The 24,653-nt window shown below is 40.6% G+C and overlaps 2 protein-coding genes across 5 annotated transcripts in view; both read left to right on the top strand.

Annotated features, from left to right (window-relative positions):
* tmem33 (transmembrane protein 33) overlaps positions 1-13,086 on the top strand; it is a 31,750-nt gene extending 18,664 nt beyond the window's left edge. The window contains exons 1-8 of one of the 3 annotated variants that reach the window (XM_061834669.1): positions 6,074-6,209; positions 6,999-7,066; positions 7,898-7,992; positions 8,073-8,257; positions 9,690-9,760; positions 10,010-10,143; positions 11,721-11,804; positions 11,885-13,086. In XM_061834669.1, the coding sequence (XP_061690653.1) occupies positions 7,022-7,066; positions 7,898-7,992; positions 8,073-8,257; positions 9,690-9,760; positions 10,010-10,143; positions 11,721-11,804; positions 11,885-12,014 (744 nt within the window). In that variant the 5' untranslated portion in view covers positions 6,074-6,209; positions 6,999-7,021 and the 3' untranslated portion in view covers positions 12,015-13,086. Of the gene's footprint in view, positions 1-6,073; positions 6,210-6,345; positions 6,502-6,998; positions 7,067-7,897; positions 7,993-8,072; positions 8,258-9,689; positions 9,761-10,009; positions 10,144-11,720; positions 11,805-11,884 lie in introns of those variants that run through there. The other 2 variants (XM_061834670.1, XM_061834671.1) reach the window with 2 other exon arrangements.
* A 140-nt stretch (positions 13,087-13,226) lies between these two features.
* On the top strand, positions 13,227-24,532 carry bbs7 (Bardet-Biedl syndrome 7). 2 transcript variants are annotated; one of them, XM_061834667.1, is made up of 19 exons: positions 13,227-13,695; positions 13,824-13,889; positions 13,981-14,043; positions 14,120-14,295; positions 15,795-15,981; positions 16,076-16,148; positions 17,296-17,403; positions 17,487-17,617; positions 17,697-17,781; positions 18,878-18,980; positions 19,056-19,248; positions 19,931-20,005; positions 20,134-20,199; positions 21,369-21,508; positions 21,597-21,761; positions 22,480-22,589; positions 22,667-22,770; positions 24,024-24,147; positions 24,231-24,532. In XM_061834667.1, the coding sequence occupies exons 1-19, from the start codon at positions 13,660-13,662 to the stop codon at positions 24,362-24,364; spliced, it is 2,139 nt and encodes a 712-aa protein (XP_061690651.1). In that variant the 5' UTR covers positions 13,227-13,659; the 3' UTR covers positions 24,365-24,532. The 2 variants fall into 2 exon arrangements, with proteins under 2 accessions (XP_061690651.1, XP_061690650.1); XM_061834666.1 differs by having other exon boundaries at positions 13,229-13,695; positions 20,131-20,199.
* Positions 24,533-24,653: the final 121 nt, after the last annotated feature.

A 24,653-nucleotide genomic window follows, 5' to 3' on the forward strand; every position in this document is an offset into this window, starting at 1 on the left:
TGCTTCAAAATTCTGCTGTTTGCCTTTTCGTGATAATAATAATAATAATAATACGTAATAATGATATCAATAATGACTAAATAAGTAAATTCTTTGCACTTTTCCAGGCACCAAAGTACATTTTAATTGCAGTATTCTTCTTTGGTGCACCTCCTGGCCCCTCCCACCACCGCCAAACATCCAATCACGTTCATGCAAAGGCAACATGGCGTCAGCGTCTTTTCCACAAGCAACGTAGCTACCGTTAAATAGAACAAAAATGTTATCCGGAAGAAAGGAATTACATCGTCAGTGGATCGGAACCGGTTTGGGTTCACGATATTTTTACGTATTTATTTTTGCGGTTTAGTTTAACACAAGAAAATGGCAACCAAATTTACTTCCTAGTGGAGTATTTGCTAAAAGTTAGCCTCCAGCTAGGTGCTAGCTAGCTACAAATATTTTTCCAAAGTTGCATTATCTTTATTTATACAACAGTCGGAGACAAAATCAGCAGAAAGACTGAACTTGCGTTCTTTTTATGCTTCAAATATTTAAATGTATAAAAGTTACAAAACAACAACCACAGACGTCAAATATCACATTTATTTTTCCAGAAATAATTTCGTTAGCATGCAAGTTGACTCCAGATTGACTCCTTGCTGTTTGCAGCCATGTTGTTAGTGTGAGAAGTGCACATCAGCTGCTAAATCTATTTAACGAGTAAAATCATATTTTCCACCCAGCCTTTTGACACAACCAAAAACAAACAAACAAAAAAAGGAATGGTGCAGTTAGTTGAAACCCCCCCCCCCCCCCCAGTTATGAATTTGTTTCTGAATCAATTTAGCCGTGCAGGCATTTTCCTTCAAACATCCACCAACAGGCGAAATTGATCCGCCGGGACTTCACCTCTCAGTGCGCCTCAATAACAGAGACATCAAGCACCGGCTCTATAATTTTTAATATATATGCAATAAATGTTCAATTTGTTTCCCCGGGAAGGACGGCAAATAATAACGTCGCATTTCACAGCACATCCATTACATGCAAACAATGTGCGCGAGCGCGCTTGATTAATTTGCCTTTTGATTGCGTTGGGGGGGCGCGGGGGGGGGGGTCGCGCAATCAGGGCCGGTTGACTTTGCAGCACTTTTGACCGCTTTACGGCCAACAAAATATGTTCGCATGATTTTGTTCGAAGTCTTTTGTTTTGGGACCGGGGCATTTCCATCCAAATCATACAAATTATGACTGGCGTCTTGGTCAAAGTGTCGCCACCGGTAGTCTCAGCAACTGCTTGTGATCATATGGATTTCATATTTCGTTTTGAAACGCCGCTTCCGTCCGTGCCGTACAAATGAAGCCAATTGTGAATATTATTTGTTTACTTTCTGTTGCTGTCCAAAGAAAAACATTTTGGGGTGATTTTTTTGCATTTTGGAAAAAGACATTCCATGTATTTTTATGTAAACCCAATTTTGGGGAATTTGCCTAGCCTCCACTTTTCCTGAACACAAACGTTTCTATTAATTTTTTTATTGTTTACATAATAATGTGTTTTTTATTATTGTACAGCGATATGATATAGAATTGGAAATATTTGTAGAGATAAATCATTGAATAAAATAAATTCGACACCCCCCCCCAATCTTAAATCACGAACAAAAGTATGTTTGGGTGTTATTTTTTCATTGTTACATTTTTGCACAGTAAAAGTAGCTCTACTACTTTTTCTGAAAACGCCCTCTAGTTTTTGTTATTTATGTAGGTTTATCTCCCCCCCAACAAATATTTTGAACCATTTCACTCCATAATATCGCCGTCCAATGACGATAAACGCATCTGCCTCCACTTTATTTTTTGTATATTTGTGAAACAAAGGGGGCGGGGGGAGTACATTTTTGTTCCTTATGAATATTTTCCCCTTTTTACCCTCCATTATATTGTTGTCCCCCCACTACCCCTCCCAAAAAATTATCTGTCTCCAAATGTGTGTACTTTTCAGAAACAATTACAATATTTTTATACTGCAATATTTTGGATCCAGTATATTTTTTATTATAAATCGATTTATTTATGTATTTTTAAATTTAACCATTGCATTTTTAGCAAGGCTATCCTACTACTTCCCACACAATCGAATGAAAAAACATGCATCTCCACTTTTAGTTTTATTGTTTATAATTTTTTAACATATCCTTATTTATTTATTTATCTATTTATTTTCCATTATATATATTATTATTTTATTTATTTATTTGTGTTTTAGTTTGTATTTTTATGTGTTTGTTTCTTTATTTATTACCTGTACTTGTAATATTTTTAAACAATCGTACAAGATTACTTTCTACTCATCATCAAGCCTTAAAATGGAAGAAGTCTTCAAAAAAATAATGCGAATATTTTTCCCGTTTCTGGTCCAGGAAGTCGTTTCGTTTTCACCCAACCAAAATAATAATAATAAAAATACTGTGACAAAGCAAACGGAGAAGTCGACAAAAATTAGTTATTCAGGATTGAAAAGTGCACGGAGGATTACCTAAAACGGAGGGCCTGTTTTTTTTTTTTTTTTTTTAAATCCATATACATTTATTTATAATTGAGGAAACAGCTGCCATAAAAGCTAAAATAAATAATAATGTGCAAATAAAAAAATACGATCGTCTGTCGGGGTACCTAATGAAGTGGCCTGCGAGTATTTCCTCATTCAAATTTTTCAAAATGTTTCACTTCAATCCATAAATGTATTCAGTTTTACAAAGAAAAGAAAGTATTTGTATTGGTTAAGGCCTTGTTTCAAACAGATACAAATGGCATAAAAATAAAATAAAATTTAAAAAATGTTTATTTCGATTAGGGCGCTTTTTAGTTTGAAAAAAAAGTGAAAAGGGAATCTCAAGGTTTATTCTGTTTATTTTTATAGGTCAGCAATTTCTGCGGCGATTTTTAAAAAGTAACTTAAATTTAGGATAACAAAGAGTGCTGATAATTGCATTCATTGCGTCTTGACGCTCTTCATGGTGCAACATTCACCTCCTCCTCCTCTTTTTTCTTTTATTCGTCCGCGCATGAATCCCTTTTTTCTTTCTCTTTTCCTCCCTTTCTCACTCTCAACCAGAGTGCCCACAAAGAAGAAACACGACTTCTTGACTTCTTTTTCTTCTCTCCCAAGTCTCACTTTTTTTTTGCGTTGATAACAGCCAAGTGTCTGAATGTGCATATTAAAATGTGCGACGATGTCTTCTTTAAAAAAAAAAAAAAAAATAATATATATATATATATATATATATATATATATATATATATATATATATATATATATAATTAGGAAGTTATTATTTTATTCTGCTTGATTTTGGACCGAAGGTAAACCGAAGTGTGTGTGCCAATTGTGTTTATTCTCTCGGGAAAAACTGTTTTTCTTTTCCTGATGGCAATTAAAAAGAAGTCCGCGTTGGTTTGAAATTGCTACAGTATTTTCGAATAGAATACAAAAATAATAACTGTAAAGTGAAGTGTTATGCACAAGGTGCGAGTCTTTTTTTCATGAGTAAATATCACAAATAAAAAAAATGAACAAAAATATAAAAACGATTATCATTATTATTATATGGCGAGATAGTATGCAGACTTTTTGTTTCATTTTTATGATGTTTTTAAAACGTTTTTTTGAACAAAGAGCAAAACAACTTGAACAAAAACACTATATATTTTAAATGAAATTATTATTTTGTGGTTTTAAAATGCGGTCCGATTTTTCTTGCGGTGACTGTGATGGTTTTCTTTAAAACGTTTGATTTAACAAACGAACAAAAATTCTGCATAATAATAACGAAATAATAAAGGTGTTGGAATATGGTTGAGATTGTTTTAAACATACAGACCGCAATAATAATAATAATACTTTAACAATGTCATCAATATTAATGAGGGCAAAATTCGACTCAATCTGGTAAAAAGATCAACAATTTTCCCTTGAATCGATTGTACACTAAAAAAAACACCAAAGCGGCTTGACTTGTTTTTTTACGTCACTGTTGGACTTTGAAACACACGAGAAAAACAATCTATTCACATGTATTAAAAATTCGTGATTGCTCCGATGTCATGGCTGAAAATGAAACGAATTGAAAACAAACGGCGTGATTAGAAATGTCCTTTTTTTTTTTTTAATGGTCGACGTGTTGCTGTCTCATTTCCACTGTGGCAGTTGACCTCTGTGGTGATTAATTAAAACGCGCTTATAGCTCCACTCGCTATATTGACATCGTACTTAACACGCACACACACTCACGCACACGCACACACAGGATTTTGCAAAAATGCAAAATGCATGCAATAGGCGGGCTGCGGCTCTTACCTATTAAACGCAACGCGTATGTGTGTGTCGGTCCAACATGGCGACAAGCGACATTGCAACAACAACAAAATAAAGCAGCTACTTTCCCCCCACCATGATTCCCTTTAGCAAGTGCAAACTTTGTGTCCTCCCGCGCGCCATTTTATATACATGATGAGCCGCCAGTAATGGGATTATTAAACAAAAACGTTTCAGGAGCTGGCGTTAACCTTTTTTTTTAATGCCTAATTAGGTTTTGCAAAGAAATAATTAGATTCTACAGTGCTTACACACGCTGCGTATATTTTCAAATGGCGCCTGCAGAAGAAAGGCAGCATTGTTGCCAGTGAACGCAACACGCACAGTTGCTGTTAAGAGTCAAGTGGAACGTTTTTAAAAAAAACATGTTGGGACCGAATAAAGAACAAAAAAAGCTTATTTTATTTCGTGTGCGCGCGACAAACGTTTGGGTTCGGTTTTCTGCACGGGTGCGCCATCTGGTGGTAAAAAGGCGCAAAACACTTCAGGTCAGGCTGACGTCAAACCACGCAAAAATCAACCATTTAACCTTCAAACCCACCAAAAAAAATTGATGTGATCATCGTAATAACAATAAACCGGTGTGTGGTTACAATAAATCTGTAGTTAAATCATAAACACATACAAATAATGACCACATTAATAAGCAGATCAAAGACCATGTGCAGGTTAAAACACAAATTAACAAGATGACACAAAACAAACCATTGCAATGAAATTATTATTATGATTTTTTTATGAGGCGTTGTCGATTGAGTGTGTACGCAAACTGGTGTTAAACTCACAACCCGGGGGCCAAATGTGGCCCACCACCTCATTTCATGCGGCCCGCTAAAGCAAATAATGTGCTTCTACTTCATATTTCTTGCAAATTTTCCTCAAATTTAATAACGTTAAGTAATTGCAAGCATCCATATCTCATCCGAGCCTCTCATCCTCACAAGGGTGGCAGTAATGCTGAATCCTATTACTATTCCCGCACCAAGCACATAAAACTTTTATCTGCTCTCTAATATAATTTCTGTCATGATACGTGACTTTTTTCCTTTTTTTTTGGCCTGTGTTTCTAATTCAAACACTAATAAGAACAAAGAACTCTGTACAAATATTAGCCCTGCTAAAAAAAAAAATCTATCGAACATTTCTAAGGAATTTCCAAAGAACTATAGAACTTTAGGACCCAAGTCCAATGAATAGGTTTCCAATTTCGCCATCTTGTGTGTCACCACCACCCTTAGACCAAAAAAAAACTTCACACTTCACCCATCACATGTTCTCTGACCTCTGTGACCTCTATGACACACAATATGCCGTAATTGGAACCCTATCAATAGAATTTCTATAGAAACAATTGAATTTTTCTATAGAAATTTTATAGAAATTTTCTACAGAAATTCTATTGTTGTGTTGAATTTCTATAGAAAATCACAAAGTTTTATAGAAAAAATTGTTCTGTACAAATTCTATAGAATTCTATATATTTTAATAGAATTTCTATAGAATTTTTTAGCATGAATATTTAGAAAAAATATATAAACCGAAATGAATGTAAAAAATGTTAAAGAATTTCCGAAACGAATTAAAAAAAATATATACATATGCTCCCTTGGAAGGTATGTCGTCGTCTCATGAAGATTTATTGCCCCTTTTCAAAATTGTCCTCCTCAAAAGTTTGTAAATAAAACGTTTGAAAACGAGAGCGGAAGTGGCCCTGTTATCGCGTTGTTTTGCGCGATTTCCTTAGTCCAAGCAAGGTCAGCTGATCGTCGTGCACGACTAGCGTGTGCAGATTCGTGGTGTGTGACTGTTGAGCAGCACGGTTGAGTTGTTCATCCACTCGAAAGCACCGGTAGGTTTTTCTTCTTATTGTATTTCAATACTATCTGCTGAAAGCCAGTCACAAATCCCCATTTTTAATCAGATATGTGCCAAACAAGCCGGGTAAGTTGTCGTTGAACCGGCGGACTCACGTCGGACGGTGACGCCGTTAGCCCAGACCCCCCCCCCCCCCCATCAAGCTAGCCAAAAGAGAACATTCTAGATTCACCTGCCGCTAGCTGCATTTGACGAGCCGTGCAAAAGTCAACGTTGGTCGCCGAGCATCCACGCAGACGCACCGACCTTGACTCGGCGGCGGTGTGGTGCGTGGAACTTTCCCCCTTTTTTAGTCAATTTAATGTAGTCGTTCGGAAGTAGCACCCGTGGCAGGTATGCTAAGCTAATTATGGTACCATTCACATCACAGTCGGTGATAGAGAAAGAAACATATTCTTTTATGTTGTGCGCATGTTCGGTAACGTTATGAGAATTTGACAATTATCTACTTTAAAAATAATAGGTCTGTGTCTTCTCATGATAGAAAAAGAATCCATTTATGTCGTAAGAGATGCAGTCTCAAATCAAGTGCTTCGTCATTACCAGGTTTTTTTTTTTCCACACTCTGGCCAAGAAAAATCCATCTATCTTACTTAAATTGATGTCCTATGGATGCATTTGCTAAGTTATTGACAGCTTTGGATGCCCCCCAAGGTACTAACTTTTTTTGTTCGGTGGTGTTATGTTTATGGTGTATAATAAGCAACAAAAACGCTCCTTTTTTTTTTGTTCTTGCGTAATATTTGCATTCTTTCTTGAGCAGAGTGACACACGCAAGCACCTAAGATGGCAGACAACACTCAGCAAAGCCCTCAGAGGCTGGGGCCCATGGTAAGCCAGTTGCTGAGCATCATTTGTTTCTTGTTTGGGTACACAGAAAGATACAAAAGAAAAACAAGGGTTGCAACTCTTGCATGCTCTAGTGTGCTCAATTATATGAAATTCACTCACATCTTGTAACACGTATTCTCACTGATAACGCCATTACAGCGTATCTGGATGCGCGCAAGTTGTAGGCAAAGCGGCAGCTTGCTAGCAGATATTTTTAACTTGAAATAATAAAAAAAAAATCCACTTTTGCAACACTCAAAAGTAGCATTGAATTGGTGCGTCAGAATCAGTGTCCTTAAGCTAAAATGTCATCCACAAATGTGCAAATATATAGAATTTCTTTTTTTTTTCTAGAGTTTGGAACTGTTAATCCCAACAACTACAAAAAAAGTGCCTTTTTGAAGCGTTTCACAAACGTGCCACATTTCTCTTAGAGAAGATGAGAAGCACACTAGTCTATTTTAGGTCATTTTGGATAATATTCATGAGGTGCCCAGGCAGAAACGTGATGCCATTGTTAAAAAATCCCCGTGATGTGCCACATTTAAACGTGACAGACGTTAATGGTCAGCATTTAAGTAAATTAGAATGTAACACTCCACTTTGTGTATGTGCCGGATAGACCACTCATGCAGCAGAAATACCCCAACATTGCGTTTGCAATGTCACGAAGTAATCATGTCATGGGGAAAAGGGTGAGTTTGGGAATAGTTGTGGATTCACTGTACAAGGGATATTAAAGTTTCAGTGTTGGTATAAGGACAAATTTCCTACTTGATGTGTTTTTTGTGTGCATAACTGACTTAACGGGATCTTTTCTTTCTCCTGTAGCAATTTTTAATGAACAATAAGCTGGAATCTACGATGTGGCTGTCGCGCCTTTTCACCGTCTACTGCTCCGTTATGTTCATTCTACCAATTTTGGGGTGAGTGTGAACTAGCACGGTTGTCCTTTAGAATTGCAAAATCTTTATAGCGTGTGGAAATCTTTTCATTTTTAATTCAGGCCCTACGCGGCGTCCAACTTCTACCAGCGGGCGCTGCTGGCCAACGCCCTCACCAGCGCCCTGCGCTTGCACCATCGGCTTCCCAGGTTCCAGCTGAGCCGGTCGTTCCTGGGTCAGGCGTTGCAAGAGGACAGCTGTCACTACCTGCTTTACTCGCTCATCCTCGTCAACTACCCCATCACCAATATCCTTTGACTTATCTTTGAGCTTTAGTTGCACTGGTGTCCGCTATTTTGTTTCCATCACAAGCCACGTCGTGGTCGTGGTCATGGTTTGTCTCTGGGCGGGGACAAATTAAAATACATTTAAACTTGTAAACTCTAATGGTTGAGTTCACATTGGGTACTGCAAAGGGGGACAAATGTCCAAAAAGTGTTTATTTTTTTGTGTAAACAGGAATAACTTAATTGTCTCTCCAATGCGTTGGGCTTACAGTTCTGAGGTCCCGGGTTCGATCCCGGACCTGCTTGTGTGGAGTTTGCATGTTCTCCCCTGTGCCTGCGTGGGTTTTCTCCAGGCACTCAAATTTCCTCCCACATCCCAAAAACACGCAACATTAATTGGACACTCTAAATTGCCCTTAGGTGTAATTTTGAGTGCGATTGGCTGGCAACCAGTTCAGGGTGCACCCTGCCTCCTGCCCGTTGACAGCTGGGATTGGCTCCAGCGCTCCCGCGACCCTCTTGAGGATAAGCGGCTGAGAAAATGGATGGATGGTCTCTCCAATGAAACCTCAACTGATTACTTTTTTGTCGATTATAAAACTGCATCGTTCATAGTTTTTTAAAAGTGAGGATTGCAGACAACAATTTAGGCAATTATTGTGTGATTAAAAATTAATCACGTTTCGCTTTGGCTCAATCCAAAGAGACTAAGAGATGTTGAAATCCCGGGAGAAGTAGTTTGTACTGTGCTAGTACACAAAAGGTTAGCTAGAAAATGAGCTGCACTGTTTGTTTACAGATTATACATACATAACTGTTCTAAATATTGACTTTGCGCTCAAAAACAAAAAAAGGAACCATATTACATATTTTTTGTACGGGTACTCGTGCACAAATCAGTAGATGTATAGCATTTCCGGTATTTTTATACATGGGAAGAACAAAAGCTTGATTTGTATTCTCTGGTAGCGTGTCGTGTACTTTTTTTTTTTTTTTTTTTACTGACTCCCAGGCCCAACTTCAGCAAGCGTAGGGGAATCTCACTTGAGGAAACTAAGAAAGACCAAAATCTTAATTCACTATGATTTATAACTTCCATTTAAAGTTTACTCGAAGAAGCCAACACTTTAAAAAAAAAAAAAACTGAAACACTGCACTTGTGGCCTCTCATTTTGTATGTAGTGTCACCACAAAAACCCAAGCAAACCCCTCACCAATATTTTTTACTTTTGAAAATCTTTTAAATGTGCTTTTTTTTTTTTTTAAGCAAAGAAACTATGAGCATGTTGTCATTATAATAGGGTTTTGATGACTGTCGTCATTTGCCGTCCTCTTGGATTCTTTTCTTCACGAGATTTAATCCCATTTACTGCCGTTACTGGCTCACCAACTCATTAAAATGCTGCCCCCACCCCCCAGGTATTATGTCGTTGTTCCTTAATTCATTGTCTCCAGTGAGCATCTTCCCGGTCTTCCTCTTCTCCCTCCTCCACGCAACCACCTACACCAAAAAGGTCCTCGACGTAAGTACGCCACCGCCTTTGGCTGTTGCTTTTATTACTTTCTTGCAAACAGGAAGGAAAAAAAAAGTGTTGTTGTGTAAAAGAGCAAATGAGGTATTACATCATCCAAATGGACTTTTAAATATCTACTCCATCATCATCATGTTGTTAATAGAAGCTGCAGGCTTGTATATAGAAAATTCACAGGTTACCAGAGGATGAATAGGTGGGCGTTCGCTGTACATGACAACGTTGTCGTCATCCTTACAGTCGGTGGGCCCCAGCAGCCTGATGTTCATCCGGAACCTCCTGGACAAGATGTCGGCCAATCAGCAGAACATCCTGAAGTTCATCGCTTGTAACGAGATCTTCTTGATGCCAGCCACCGTCTTCATGCTCTTCAGGTTCGGCAAACGAACACTCCGAACGACTTCTCTTTGATTTGTGCACACGTGTGCACCACTCTGGTTCCGTCATTCCACACACATCCATCAGTCGTCTTTCGCAACCGATAGTTCTGGAGTAGACTCTTGTAGGGATGCCAAGTGCATCGGTTTGGCCGTATTTACTCGAGTTGCAAAATGTTTCCAGTAATGGAGAAACAATACATGATGGGTTAACTCGGGAGTTTGCCAGTGTGCAAGCAAGTGGGTATCACGCGCATGACGCATACCGTAATTTCTTGAAAATAATGTGCACATTTCTCCCAAAATATTTTCAAAAACTCAATAGAGCGCATTTAATTTAGGTATGGGTGAAAAATAAAAAACACAATCGCATTGTATCGTCGAATACAGGTACATAGTGGTTAAAAAAAGGTATACATATACATTTCGATGTGATATTTATATTTATTATGGTAATGTGCGCCCCCAACCTCAACTCTATGATCTCCTCGGGGAGCTTGCATTTTACAACCGTTAGCGTAGCATGTTTGTTGCTACTCCACCAAAGATCAGAAACAACTGCCCGTGAGTTAGTTTGAACTTAAACCGAGACAAAAAATGTCGACTACAACGGCTAGTTGTGCAGCTGCTTTTAAAAGAAATTTCTCATCTCTCGTTCCGATGACGCCGCCGTCCGAAACAACGATAGCTCGCCTCCATGGCTTCAGGTGCGCATAAAAACAACGTGAGCTCAAACTATGTAACACGAGCGTCATGGGGACATAAAAAAATAAAAACCCGGAAGAGCTTGCGTTTTAAAAAATGTGCCCATTACGCTCATTTCTACATAGTTGGAGCTCACATTGTTTTGATAGCCACCTGACGCCATAGTGAAAGATGCTACAGATTGGAACCGAACAGAGGGGGAGAGGTTGCGCTACGCAACCCAAATTCTTGGGATGAAATATTTCAAGTCATCAATGATGAGTTCCACAGCGATGCACCAATTAAAGCGACTCTGGATCTTTATCGGATTGAAGATGAGTCATAATGCTTCTTTTGAAGTCTTGGCCAAGGATGTGTAATGTAGTGGAGAAAATGCTCTATGCGCAGATATTTAATGCGGTGTTTAATAAACAATGTTAAAGAGTTTATATTTTTAAGACTGAAATATGTGTTAACAGTATTAATAAAATGTTGTGCCATCATTGAGCATTTATTTTAGTTGGTTGAGGGATTCTGTTCTGACAGTTACAGGGACCAGCGTGTCCTGTAGCTTGTCCCGAGAATATATTGCGTCTACGTCAGCACGTGCGCAGTTATTATTATTCATGATTGTATTACTGACAGGTTTTTTTTTTTAAAAACAATACAAGTACAAACATAACAAAATATAAATACAGATCATTCCTAATATTCTAAGCACATGGGTAGTGGCAAATTGGTGATGCGCATTGTACATTGGTAGAAGGGTTTTCCTGAATTTTTTAGGTCAACTTTGGGGGTGCGCATTATACTCGAGAAATTACAGTGGCCTCTTTAAATGTGGTTTACTTGTACGTTCATGTTAATTATTCTCCTATTTTCGTCACCAGTGGTCAGGGAAGCTTGCTGCTGCCTTTCATCTACTATCGCTTCCTCAGCCTGCGCTACACTTCCAGAAGAAACCCATATTGCCGGTAAGAGCGACACAAACCATCCATCATTCTATCGTTCCGTGCCCACGCCAATTGAGACTTGCCCACGTCGTCGCTTTCAGCACTCTGTTCACTGAGCTGCGAATCCTCCTGGAGCACTTCATCATGAAGCCGGCGTGCCCCGCCTTCTTCCGGAGGATGTGCCTCAGCAGCATCGCCTTCGTCAGCCGTTTGGCGCCCAACGGCGTCTGAAAAGCGTGCCCTTCCCTCCCTCCCTTTGTCCGCCTCCCTCTACGCGTTCGGGCCCCCGCCGCCGAGGATGTGACTTCCATTTTGGATGAGGACACACAATGGCGACATCGGTGGAGGACATTTTGTTTTTATTGTTGCATTGACGACTTGACAGCGAGGTCCACTTCAAAAGCAGCCTGTAATGCGCACACTTTTTTTGATTCAATTTTTTTGGGGCTCGTTCCTTTTACTCCTCCAGTCTTAATGTGACCTCATCAAAACAGTGAACCCGCCGCTCCTTTGTTACGCTGGAGGGCATCGGACATATTTTTGTCATTCTGTGACCTTATTTATCCACTAATGTTCAGAGATAGTAACAAAATGAGCTTAATTTATATGATCACTAATTAAAACATTGTACCGAATGCAGATGGAGGCAATGGAGATTTGTTTGCTGTTTATATTTAGTTTTATTTTTTGTATGTGCTCTTCATATGCCTAAATTCACTCCTTTAGGGTGTAAAAATGTCACATCTATTGTATTTAATAGCACAAGCGTAAATTATGCATTTAGATGCTGTTGAATTTCTTTTAAATGAGCTGCATGGTGCATGTCATCGAATTAAGTGGAATTTCCATTGCTTTTCAATGCCATCTGATTCCGTTTTTTTTTTTTTTTTTTTTTAATGAATTTCATGTACCCTAATTTCTCTCTGTTGTTCATTGTCATTTGCCCAGAGATGAAAGTTTTTATTGAGATAAGCTCTTAAAAAGTATGAAATAAAATAAAGTAGTGATCACGTTTTAATACTTATTGTTACTCCATGATGGTTAGCGTGGCTCGACCCATAGAGGAAAAATTTACTATATAGAAGTGCAGCTCAAGAAATTGTTTTATTCAAAAATTCAGATTCACTGCACAGACTACTTTATGATTTTACTTGATTGTAGTTTACAGGTAACTGCAAATCACATTTTATCATCTCCCAAGAAATTACGACGTTACAAGGCAGCCAAGATTTTTATATGCAAATGCGTTGGGATTGTCCTGAAAAGTATTTCTTTGTGCTAAATAAATCAAATTTGAGTTTCACCTTTGTTGTTCCAAAACCCGATATGTAATCCAATTTATTGAGAGGCCTCTATGCTATTAATGAACAGTAAAGGTAAATAAATCTGGCTGCACTTCGGTGGCTTCGGTAGTCGGAGTGAGCTATCCAATCAGAAGACTGCTTCAATGTGTGTTGCTCTCAGGGCGTCCAATGATTGTGGAGATTATTGCGGGTGACAACGTTGCCATGGAAGCTGTACTACGCATGAAAACCATCTCGTTCCTACCATAAAGTCGTCTCAAATTTGACCAGAAGTTGGTTTAATTTTACCCCGACAACTCCGTTTCCTCTGTGTTTTACTTTAATCAAGACTCTTTTTCGTCTTTAATATACTTAGTCGCCCACTCCTTCGAAATGCTAACTAGCCGGCTAGCCAACGTTAGCACGTCGAGCTAATCTTCTTGAGTGGATAATCCTCCTCTTTCTCATTACAATGATGGAACCTTCAGTGTTAGCAGCGGCTTGTGACTGACGAATGGACCGACTTTTTCCACGCATTTGTTCCCGGATAAACTGTTATTTTTTGCGAAGTCAGGAGTTGCCACCAAATAAAGATGGAGATTAATCTAAATCGAGTTGATTATATCCAGGTAAATCCCTTCTCTGTCTCGTTTGTTAGCATGAAGGTACTCCAGAATTTTTAATTATTATATGAATGGAGTCATACTGGTTGTTTTACGTGAATTTCCTCCAAACCAACAATTTTTGTCACTTACAGGTTGGTGTGACGTCCCAAAAAACAATGAGGCTGCTGCCAGTACTTGGAAAAAAGTCCACCCAGAAGGTATCACTAATGTATTACAAACTGATAATTTTATATTCTTCTTAAAGGGTTAAAGCATCAAAATATTGTTTCCACGTTTTTGTTGTCGCAGGTAGCTGTAGCAGACCAAGATGGCATCTTGACATGTTTTGGAATTAAGAAGGGCGAGGCAGTCGTAAGAGACTTTTTCATTGAATCGATGCTGTATTTTGTCCATAATTTTGTTGCTAACATAAGTCCATGTGTCACAGCCCGTTTTCAAAACACTACCGGGGCAGAAAATATCCCGAATGGACCTGGGTGGAGCAGCGGGAACGCCGCAGGAGAAGATCTTCGTCTGTTCTGGGTCACAAGTGCGAGGATTCACCAAGAAGGGCAAACAGTTCCTCACCTTTGACGCCAACCTCACCGAGAGCATCAACGCCATGTAGGAAGCACCCGCACAAAGGTTCTAGAATATGCGTGGGGCACCTACGACTTGTGGGAAACACATACAGGAACATCTAAAAAACAACAACAAAAACAAGTAAATAAAATAGCTGCTACTGGAGAAATAGAAATTGAGCAGGGATGATAATTTTCTGAGGATTTGTGGAATTCCGAGTTTTTTCGTCTTAAAATGTCATTTTTGTGAAACGTGACAATTTCGGGGGTAGGGTACAGCTTGACGCGGGGCGAGGCTGTGATGCTGTGATCAAGGCCGGCCGCCAGCATCTATCGGCAATGCTTGTCGTAAAATTAGTCACAGCTGTGATCGCGGAAAATGGCCTTGTTATCTGTTTACGGCATTGCAATATATTCGCATTCAATTTGGTATTTATAATAACGACAACATTCCGTTTTCCGGCAGCATTTTGGCGGTATTTCGTCAGTATTATCACTGTGATGTTAAGATTTCAGGGAGAAGCATTCCGCTTAGTTATAACGGTCTGCACGATGTCCAGTATGGCGAAAGTCTTGGAGAGAAAAGATGAAGATCGTGCCGGGGAAATTGATGAAAACCACGGGGTAAAAAAAAATGTTTCAGATGGGCATGGCTTGAAAAAAGTGTAACCCTGCAGATAGGAACGAAATCGGTATCAACGTGTCTAACCAAACGTGTCCAAAAAGTGGACGTTCCCGGAAAAGTGCAGTGCACTCCATGTTCCGATATGATCAAGTATGGAAGCAGAGGAGTAAAAAATATCCAGGAGCACATATATATATTACTTGTGTACTTATTTCTGATGTATAACTTGTAAGTGCAGTACCTATTTAATATAAATTTCACTCAGTCTACATTTTTATGTATGAGTTTGGCAAAATTATTTTGGTTGTTTGGACTCATATCTTAAGTTTTCAAAATGTTATGATTGCCCTTTATTTACACTGTTAGAAGTAACCAGAGGTCACCATTTAAAAGTGTTTTATAAAAAAAAATCATTAAAAAATTGTCAAAAACAAACAAATGGAAATGAAAAAAATGAAACATAAAAATCTCAAATCGTGTTTTTTTTTTTTTTACATTCTTTCTGAAACTCCATAAGATGCAACACAAAACTAGCAAAGCCTTGCAAAAATAGGAAAGCAGTACTGCAATGGTGTCAAGAATATTTTAAAGTTATGCATTTTGACTGATGAACAAGCTTTGCACGTAGGCGAGGAGCTAAGTTTAGCCTGGGTCGTTAACGTAATTTACAAAGTCTTTGCTGGAAGTCAGTGAGCATTTCTGGTGCATTTGTTTGGAATCAAATCATCTCTAATACATTTATTTTCAAGGGCTTTGTTGTAAGATATGTTTGGAATGAAAATGAACAGTTTTTGGGATCATAGTTTGTGGTGTGTGGATGCCTTCAATTATTACTCACACTCGCGATCCTCATTCGACAAGAGCTGTCGAAAACTGATGGCGGTTATTGTTCTGTAAACACTTGCTGTGCTCCACAGGCACGTGTCCGGCGCTGACCTCTTTGTGTGCGCCAGCTACATCTACAACCACTACTGCGACTGCAAGGACCAGGACTACTTCCTGTCTGGGGACAAGATCAACGACATCGTCTGTTTGACCTCGGAGGAGCTGCCTCGCCCCATCCCGGTGCTGGCGTGTCAGGATCGCGTTCTCAGGGTGCTACAGGTACCAAAAAAAACCCACTTTGCTAGTGCTGATTGTTCAATACAGTACTTAAATAATATTAATGAAGCTTTTGCCCGTGTTATGAATCATTCAGGGGTCTGACTTGGCCTATGAAGCAGAAGTGCCAGGACCTCCATCTGTACTAGAACGCTACAACAAAGATGGAGGCAAGTTAGTCCCCCTTTGTTAATATTTCCCCAAAATTCTGCGTCTTGTTAATTATACTCTTTTACAGCAGGGTGATAACTTATGAATCACCCGAATCAGGAGGGTTTTTTTTTTTTCCAGATTGGTGCCTTCGCTCTGACAGTTTTGAAAAGAAAATTGAGATATGAGCGCTTGGATGGCGGCAGCAAGTTCAACTCAAACTAAACAACAAAGAATTTCTAGTTGTATATTCAAAACAACCGCACAACTTTGCCTTTGGGAAATGTCTGGCTATCTTAATGCTAACACACAATGCAATGTGCCATAGATGGGCTAATATGTACCATCAATTCCGTGGTGTCATAACTCTTTTCGCAGTAGATATTTGAACACAAACAGTTCATCAACACTTGGAGACTGACAATATGATAATAATAATAATGCCTGCTGCTCATTTAAAATGTCAAGTCCTGTAATATTGGTTGCATTCATTTAGATATTTTTTAGGAGATTTTATTAGAACATTTTACAAGAAAATTAGACAATTAAGGAGTTTATTTCTATCTAAAGTTTGTCTCAAAAAATGTATACACACATTTAATAATCATATTTGAAAATTCTTTTACATGATAAAAAATATTGGAATTTTAATAAATACGTTTACAATTATTTAAAGTGTGCATACATTTTTTGGGGATACTCTGTATTTTCATTAATTTATTTTATTAAATATTTGTGAATTAATTCACTGTAAATAAGGTGATTAAATATTAGAACAAATATTTTCTTTCAGTCTTCAAAAAACTGTTCACAAAATAGTTAATTCTAAATGAATTAACGATTAATAATACAAATTACAAATAATCTTGAATTATTACATATTTCATTTTTAAAATACTTTTATATCCACAGTTGAGCTATTTTAGGCTTTAAACTCTTTTACAAATGACCTGTCTGACGTAAAAAATCAAATGTGGCCATGAGCAAAATTGTTTGCTCAATATTTGACATGCTCCGAGTTTTTGGGATACATTTTTTTTTTTAAAAGGCGTTCAAATTTCATAGCGAAAACGGATGGGTCAGAAAAATGGACACACATTAGTGCAGCATTTCACACTGCATTGTATTCCACAAGTGAATTGTGGGAAATGTGACTGACTCTCTCAGGAGAGGACGTCCTGTACGGGACAACGGACGGCAAAATCGGGCTGATTCAGATCGGCGAGAGTGTGGCGGCCATTAAATGGGAGATTGACAACGACAAAAGGAAAGGAGGTACGGTACTGCACCGTTTGTGTTGTGAATCTCGCGCACGGGTGTACCTAATGAAGTGACCCACGATACCCCGCTGTGTCCAGGTATCCTCTGTCTCGACACCTATGACATCACCGGCGACGGCGTGAGCGACGTCCTGGTGGGCCGCGACGACGGCACGGTGGCCGTTTACGGTTTTGACAGCGGCAACGAGCCCACGCTACGCTTCGAGCACGTGAGGCGTCTTTAAAACTACACTCGATACGAGTGCGCGTAAACGTCTGCTTTTAATTTCCTTCTTTGAACCCGCGCAGGCCTTGTCCGAAAGCGTGACCTCCATCCAGGGAGGCTGCGTGGGAAAGGAATCCTACGACGAGGTCTTGACCGCCACCTATACAGGTGACATACACCCACTTCGGCATCCCGGCATAATCGGTACACCCGCCGTTCCCTGCGCGCGCACACCCCAAAAAATACAAAGCAGTCTTTCCCACACTTTTAAAGCCACGCCCCCTTGCTTCGGGATAGCTTTGGCGTGCCTCCCCGAAGTTTCCGCATGCATCGTCGTTTGCCGTTGAGTAAATATGAGCAATTACACATTTACACGTTTATGATCGAGTTTGTTTCCGTGGATGTAAAAAAAAAAAAAATGTTTCCTTTCAAGAGAGGAACTGTGGTACTGCATGCGCAAGTCCGGTGTGGTGGAGAAATATGTAGAATAGATAGATAGATAGATAGATAGATAGATAGATAGATAGATAGATAGATAGATAGATAGATAGATAGATAGATAGATAGATAGATAGATAGATAGATAGATAGATAGATAGATAGATAGATAGATAGATAGATAGATAGATAGATAGATAGATAGTAGATAGATAGATAGTATAGTATAGTACAGGACATGTATGAGGGCAGCAGAACAGCGGTGACATGTGCCGTAGGTGTGTCAGAAGAATTTAAGGTGGAGGTGGGAGTGCATCAGAGATCCGCTCTGAGCCCCTTCCCGTTTGCGGTAGAAATGGATAGGCTGACAGATGGCGGAAGGTGTCTGGTGTTCTATGTGACAGAAGAGTCTCCGCTAGGATGAAGGGCAAAGTTTAGAAAACAGTGGCAAGGATGATGTACGAATTAGAGATGAGGTCATTAGAGGGACAGCCAGAGTTGGATGTTTTGGAGACAAGGTTCGAGAGAGCAGACTTCCATGGTTTGGACGTGTCCAGAGGCGAGAGAGTCTGAGGATGGAGCTGCCGGGCAAAAGAGGGAGAGGAAGACCAAAGAAAAGGTTGATGGATGTGGTGAGGGAAGACACGAGGACAGTGGGTGTTAGAGAGGAAGATGCAGGAGATGGGCTCAGATGGAAAAAGATGACACGCTGTGGTGACCCCTAATCGGGACAAGCCGAAAGGAAAAGAAGAAGTAGCCTATCAGTCATAAAGATTGTCCTAGATGACTCATAAATACATTTTGGGTCTGCCGTGTGTCTTTCCAGGTTGGGTGACGGGTCTGACCACAGAACCCCAAAAGGCTGAAATGGGTGCTGGAGACGAGGTCAGGATGAGCAAAGAGACTCAATCCAAAATGGAAGCCCTCAGGTAAACACGAGAGTTGATGACTTTGGTCTCCCGAGCGAGATGTGCAAACGTCAAGATGTATTTTTTCGATCGTAGGGCGGAGGTGGAGCAGCTCCAGGTGAAGGTCCAGCTGGGCCGCGAGCAGTACCAGCAGACGTCGCTGTCCAAGACGGCCGTCGCCGTGGCGCCCGCTTTCAGCATCAACGACAAGTTCACGCTGTGCCAGGATGACGCCAGCTACAGCCTCATGCTGGAGGTGCAGACCGCCATCGACAACCTGCTGCTGCAGGTACGTGCTGCCTTCAAAGGGACCTTGCATGCCCCCCTGTTCCCCCCCCCCCCCACGATTCCAACCCTGCTCAGGTTTATTAATAAAAGACCTCTGACATTCTTCTGTTAAAAAACACGCGGTATAAAAAATTACAGTTCCACAAACTATCTTGTGAAACTTTGCTAGCCAATTGCCAACACACAACGCAAAACACTATAGACCACACGTGTCAAACTCCAGGCTCGGGGGCCAGATGCGGCCCGCCACACGATTTTATGTGGCCCGCGAAGACAAATCACGTGCATCAACTTCCGGGATTTTTCTTCAAATTTGAAGCAAAATTTCAAACTGTCATATCATACTGTAAATGATGACGTTGAGCATTTTTGTGTTACCAAGCATCAATAATAGTTCAAAAACCCATTACCCTTGATTTCTAATGACAAAAGTAGTTGGTAAATTGAATGTGCAAATATGATGATTTAAGATTTTGATGGTTTCAGTCATAATGGCTCCTCTAACAGAAACCGTAACTCCAATGTGGTCCGCGATAAAAACGAGTTTGACGCCCCTGCTATAGATGGTTAAGTGATGATTAATTTCACTCTTGATGGGTGAACAGCCACGCTAGAAATCCAACCGTTTGCAAGCAAGGCATTAAAAAAATAAAATTTCCATAATTTGTCCCCGATTCTTGTAGAGCGACGTCCCCATCGACCTGCTGGATGTGGACAACAACTCGGCGGTGGTCAGCTTCAGCGAGTGCGACTCGGAGGTGCGCCAAGATTGCAAAGTTTTCAAAACGGTGTTCTTTCGCTTTCTCTCACTCTATCACTCATTGTCACAACACCCCCCCACCCCCACCCCCACCCCCACCCCACCACCCTTTCCCCCTCCCAGCAGCCAAATGGCAACTTCCTGCTGGCCACTTACAGGTGTCAAGCCAACACCACCAGACTGGAGCTCAAGGTAAGGATTGTCTCGTTAATTTGCGCTTCACACAATTCTAGCATACCTTGCGAATAGCAAAGATTTGTGAATAATGGCCTCTCCTTTAAAAAAATGGTCATAATTTTGTGTATTGAGTTTAAATTCCCCAAGTATGGAGAGGCACCATCATCGATGCACTTTTCAGCTGTTTATTGAACATTTAAACAAAAGCACAATCACCACGCTCAAGCAGTCTCCCACAGCTAACGCCCAGACACTCGCGTCCAGACTTGCCAATGGCACACCACGGCCACCAGGTCCCGCCTCTTAAAGGCACATGCATATACACGGACGCTACAATAAAATCATACAATATTTTCAACATATTCTATGCGTTCTTGTGTTTTTTGTGTGTGCAAATACATTTACAATTTTTTAATACATCTATTTAAATAAGTTTAAATCTTGAAAGTGTTTGTTTAAAAATATTTAATATGAAGTAATAATACACACAGGGCGGCACGGTGGCTCAGATGGTAAAGCGTTGGCCTCACAGTTCTGAGGTCCTGGGTTCAATCCCGGCCCCGCCTGTGTGGAGTTTGCATGTTTTCCTCGCGCGTGCGTGAGTTTTCTCCGGGCGCTGCGGTTTCGTCCCACATCCCAAAAAACATGCAAAATTATTTAGACACTCTAAATTGCCCATAGGTGTGATTGTGAGTGCGCCTGAAGTCTGTCTCTATGTGTACCCTGGGACTGACTGGTAACCAGTTCGGGGTGTACTCCTCCTCCTGCCCGTCGACAGCTGGGATAGGCTCCAGCACTCCCTGTGACCCGTGTGAGGATAAGCTGCTAAGAAAATGAATGGTCGACTACACTTCTACCCTGGCTTTTGAACAGCAGTGTGTGTATCTTGTACGCAAAGCAAAGCAAATTTATTTGTACAGCGCATTTCATAAACGAGGTAACTCAATGTGCTTTACATGATTAAAGGCATTTGAAAACAAAGAGATCAAACATTTAAAACAGGATAAAAACAATAAAAAAGACCAACTGAATATTTAAAAAAAGACAATTCAAACCGCATACAGTGCAAGTAATATGATCAAAAAGTGGATATATTCTAAAAAGAATGAGAAAATGTACAACGATGTGTTTACATGGAGATCTGATATTGTCAGGGTGACCGTGGCAGTAAATATGTTTTGTAGGTTCGGTCCATCGAGGGGCAGTACGGCACCTTGCGGGCTTACGTCACCCACCGGCTGCAGCCCAAGACGTGTCAGGTTCGCCAGTATCACATCAAACCTCTGTCTCTTCACCAACGCACGCACAGCATCGACCACGAAAGGTGACCTTCCAGCCTGGATCCTACAAGAAAAATTTCAAACGATGTGAGCTAACTTTATGATCGTGTTGCGTCTGTGCTGCGGATCCAGACCCATGAACAGGCTGAGTCTGGTGGGACAGTTCAGTTTCGCAGAGATCCACTCGTGGGTGGTCTTCTGTCTGCCGGAGGTGCCGGAAAAGACGCCAGCTGGGGAGAGCGTCACCTTTTACTTCCTCAACACCTTCTTGGGTACGCAGCTGCACGCCACCTACAGGTCAGCTCTAGCACTACAAATTGAAATTGTAGCACGTTACCGTAGCATGTAGCATGTATGCATGTACAGTCAAGCCTCGGTTTTCGAACGTCCCCGTTTTCGAACAGATCTGTTTTCGAACGAAAATTTCGAGATTTTTTTTCTTCTGTTTTCGAACAAAAAATATTATCAGGAAAAGCTAAAAAAAAATATTTAAAAAGCCCAATTTTTTAGGCTTGGAACGCATTATTTCTTTTTTCCATTCATTGTAATGGGAAACATCGATTCGGTTTTCAAACAATCCACTTTTCGAACCGTTTTTCTGGAGCGGATTGTGGTCGAGAACCGAGGGATCACTGTATATTCCCCCCCTCCTAAACATTCATACAAAATCAATAGTGCATATTATACATTTGTTCATCAGTATCAGGAAAATGAAAAAACATTTTTCATTCTATAGACGTACATCATTATTCATGTAGAAAGTGTACTTTCATCTCAATATGACGCCGTCATATGTTGTATGTAGTACATATGCATATTGAGAATCATGTCGGCTCCGCGGGAGCTGTTGACATAGCAATTGGTAGCCCGTTTTCATAATATTTACATTCCTTAATTTGACTTTAGCATGGCAACTGGTAGCATGTTAGCATTTTATCCTCCACAGGATTTCATTTGACATGACCAAGAATTTATTTTATTCCAATAATGTGGTGCTCGTATTTATTTTTTCCAGCAAAGGGGAGGGTCACTTCAAGTCGGACAACATCTCCACCATCTCCATCCTGAGCGACGTCCTCTCCAAAGAGGCCACCAAACGCAAAATCAACCTGAACATTTCATACGGTGGGTTCCGGGTGGGTTGTTTTTCTCCCCGTTGCGGTGGGGCTTTGCGGGTTAAAGGCGCCGGTGCTCCTCTGCAGATATCAACGACGACTCTGTGAGCCACACCCTCAAGATGATCCACCCGAAGCTGGAGTACCAGTTGGTGCTGGCGAGAAAAGTTCAGCTCATCGATGCTCTGAAAGTAAGTTCCAAAAGAATTCAGTAGTAGAAATAACTAGCTTACTGAATTATGAAATATATAAAAAAAAAAAAAAAGACTCGTACCGCTGATGTTTTGAAACAGTGACCTTTTCATACTTTGAAATCGGTAACCAGCTCATATCTATCTGCTTGTAAACTTAAAGGTCAAGTGTCATGCCTATAAACATTCTAAAATAGATAATGTAATGAAAAATACATCGTTCGTTATTCACTTTAATGTACGTACAAAAAATAGATATGAGCGGAGAGCGCGTCATCCATGCCCAAAGTTGCGGAAGTCTCATTCGACATCCAAGTGGTAGCCATATTGCCTGCATCTTCTGTCCGTGACATCACACCGCGACATTCGCCATTGAAAACGCGTTGTGCCGCCTCCTACTGGAGACGGACAACAGAGATATTCGGATTTTTCGACACCCCTTCTGACACGGAAGCTCTTTTCGAGCTTTTCAACTAAGTGAAGTGACCGGGGCAACGTTTCGAGCCATATTTAGATGATATGCGGATCATGGCCCAACCGCATGTGGCCAAACCACCTCCCCGCTCGATCCACCTCCGCGGCGGTGATAAACAAAGCCGCCCGCGAGCAACGACAACGCCGTGGGCAAACCACCTCCCTTTCTGATCCACTTCTGCGGCGGAGATGACCCACCGCAGCTCGGCGCCACAGTGAGCCACCCCGGCGGCGTTGCAACAACAACATATTAAGCACCACTGATTTATGGATTACGTTCCCTCCAACTGTTTTTTTGAGTAGCTGTATACACACCTACCTGTCATTCGGAACCCACGAAGCTCTCGTTTTTTTGCACCCGTGCAATCCATTTTTTCACGACGAACCGGGTCTTTTGGCAAAGTATGAAATGCGAATCAATCCTCCCGAGCGTCCGAGCAATATCCAGCAATACAACGAGCCGGCATTTTGGCTAACACGAAGGAACAACGCGCTACCTTCCAGCACGTAAAACTAGTATAAACGGACGAGACAGCTTGAGTGCGCTACTGCCTTGTACGTCACTTCCTGCTTCTTCTCGAAAAACAAATCCCTCGAGAGGATTTTCATGGCGGGAGTTACAAAAAGCCATATACGTCAAAATCATGTTTTGTTGTGAAAAAACGGATGGGTCCATACCAGCTGCCGTTTTTTTTTTCTTCATTAATAACATAGTAAAAACCATGCATTTCATGACAGTGGACCTTTAAATTCTCATCACTCCTGTTTTGATGGTTTAGGAGCTCCAGCTTCACGAGGGCAACGCCGACTTCCTCATCTCGGAATATCGCAGCATCCTGGACGAGTCGGACAGTCTGCTGGAGGAGTACAAGAGGCAGCCGGCGCACCTGGAGAGGCTTTACGGTATATTTTATTCATTCATTTATTTATGTAATCCTTCTGTTTCATTGTGACGCGCTGATGGTTTTTCCCCTTCCTCACTGCAGGCATGATCACAGACCTCTTCATCGATAAGTTCAAGTTCAAAGGGCAGAATGTGAAAGCCAAAGTGACGTCGCTCTTGGAGATCCTGGATAATTACGATTTAAATTCATTATTAGACTTTTTCAACGAGGCTTAAGCATGTGAGTGTTTTCCATTTGGTGTATATTTAAGCAGTTATGACTTGCTTTTTTTTTTTTTTTTTAATAAATGTGAACCGCTTCCATTGTGTTTTATGTCCTCCCAAGTATGGTGTAATATATTATTTTCATACTAAATGGTGTGATGAATAAATCTCTACAGTGATGATCCATCCATCAGTTTTCTTTGGCGCTTATTCTCACGAGGGTCGCAAGGTGGGCTGGAGCATATCCCAGCTGTCAACGGGCAGGAGGCAGGGTCCACCCTGAACTGTTTGCCAGCCAATC

Source organism: Syngnathoides biaculeatus, chromosome 11, assembly GCF_019802595.1.
Source record: "Syngnathoides biaculeatus isolate LvHL_M chromosome 11, ASM1980259v1, whole genome shotgun sequence".
Classification (NCBI taxonomy): Eukaryota; Metazoa; Chordata; class Actinopteri; order Syngnathiformes; family Syngnathidae; genus Syngnathoides; species Syngnathoides biaculeatus.

Bases quoted from the DNA above. Each gene is read 5' to 3' on its own strand.
- bbs7 (XM_061834666.1), top strand. From the start codon at position 13,660: ATGGAGATTAATCTAAATCGAGTTGATTATATCCAG. The intron at 13,890-13,980 runs GTATCACTAATG...TTGTTGTCGCAG, and splicing joins GAAAAAAGTCCACCCAGAAG to GTAGCTGTAGCAGACCAAGA. The intron at 19,249-19,930 runs GTACGTGCTGCC...CGATTCTTGTAG, and splicing joins TCGACAACCTGCTGCTGCAG to AGCGACGTCCCCATCGACCT.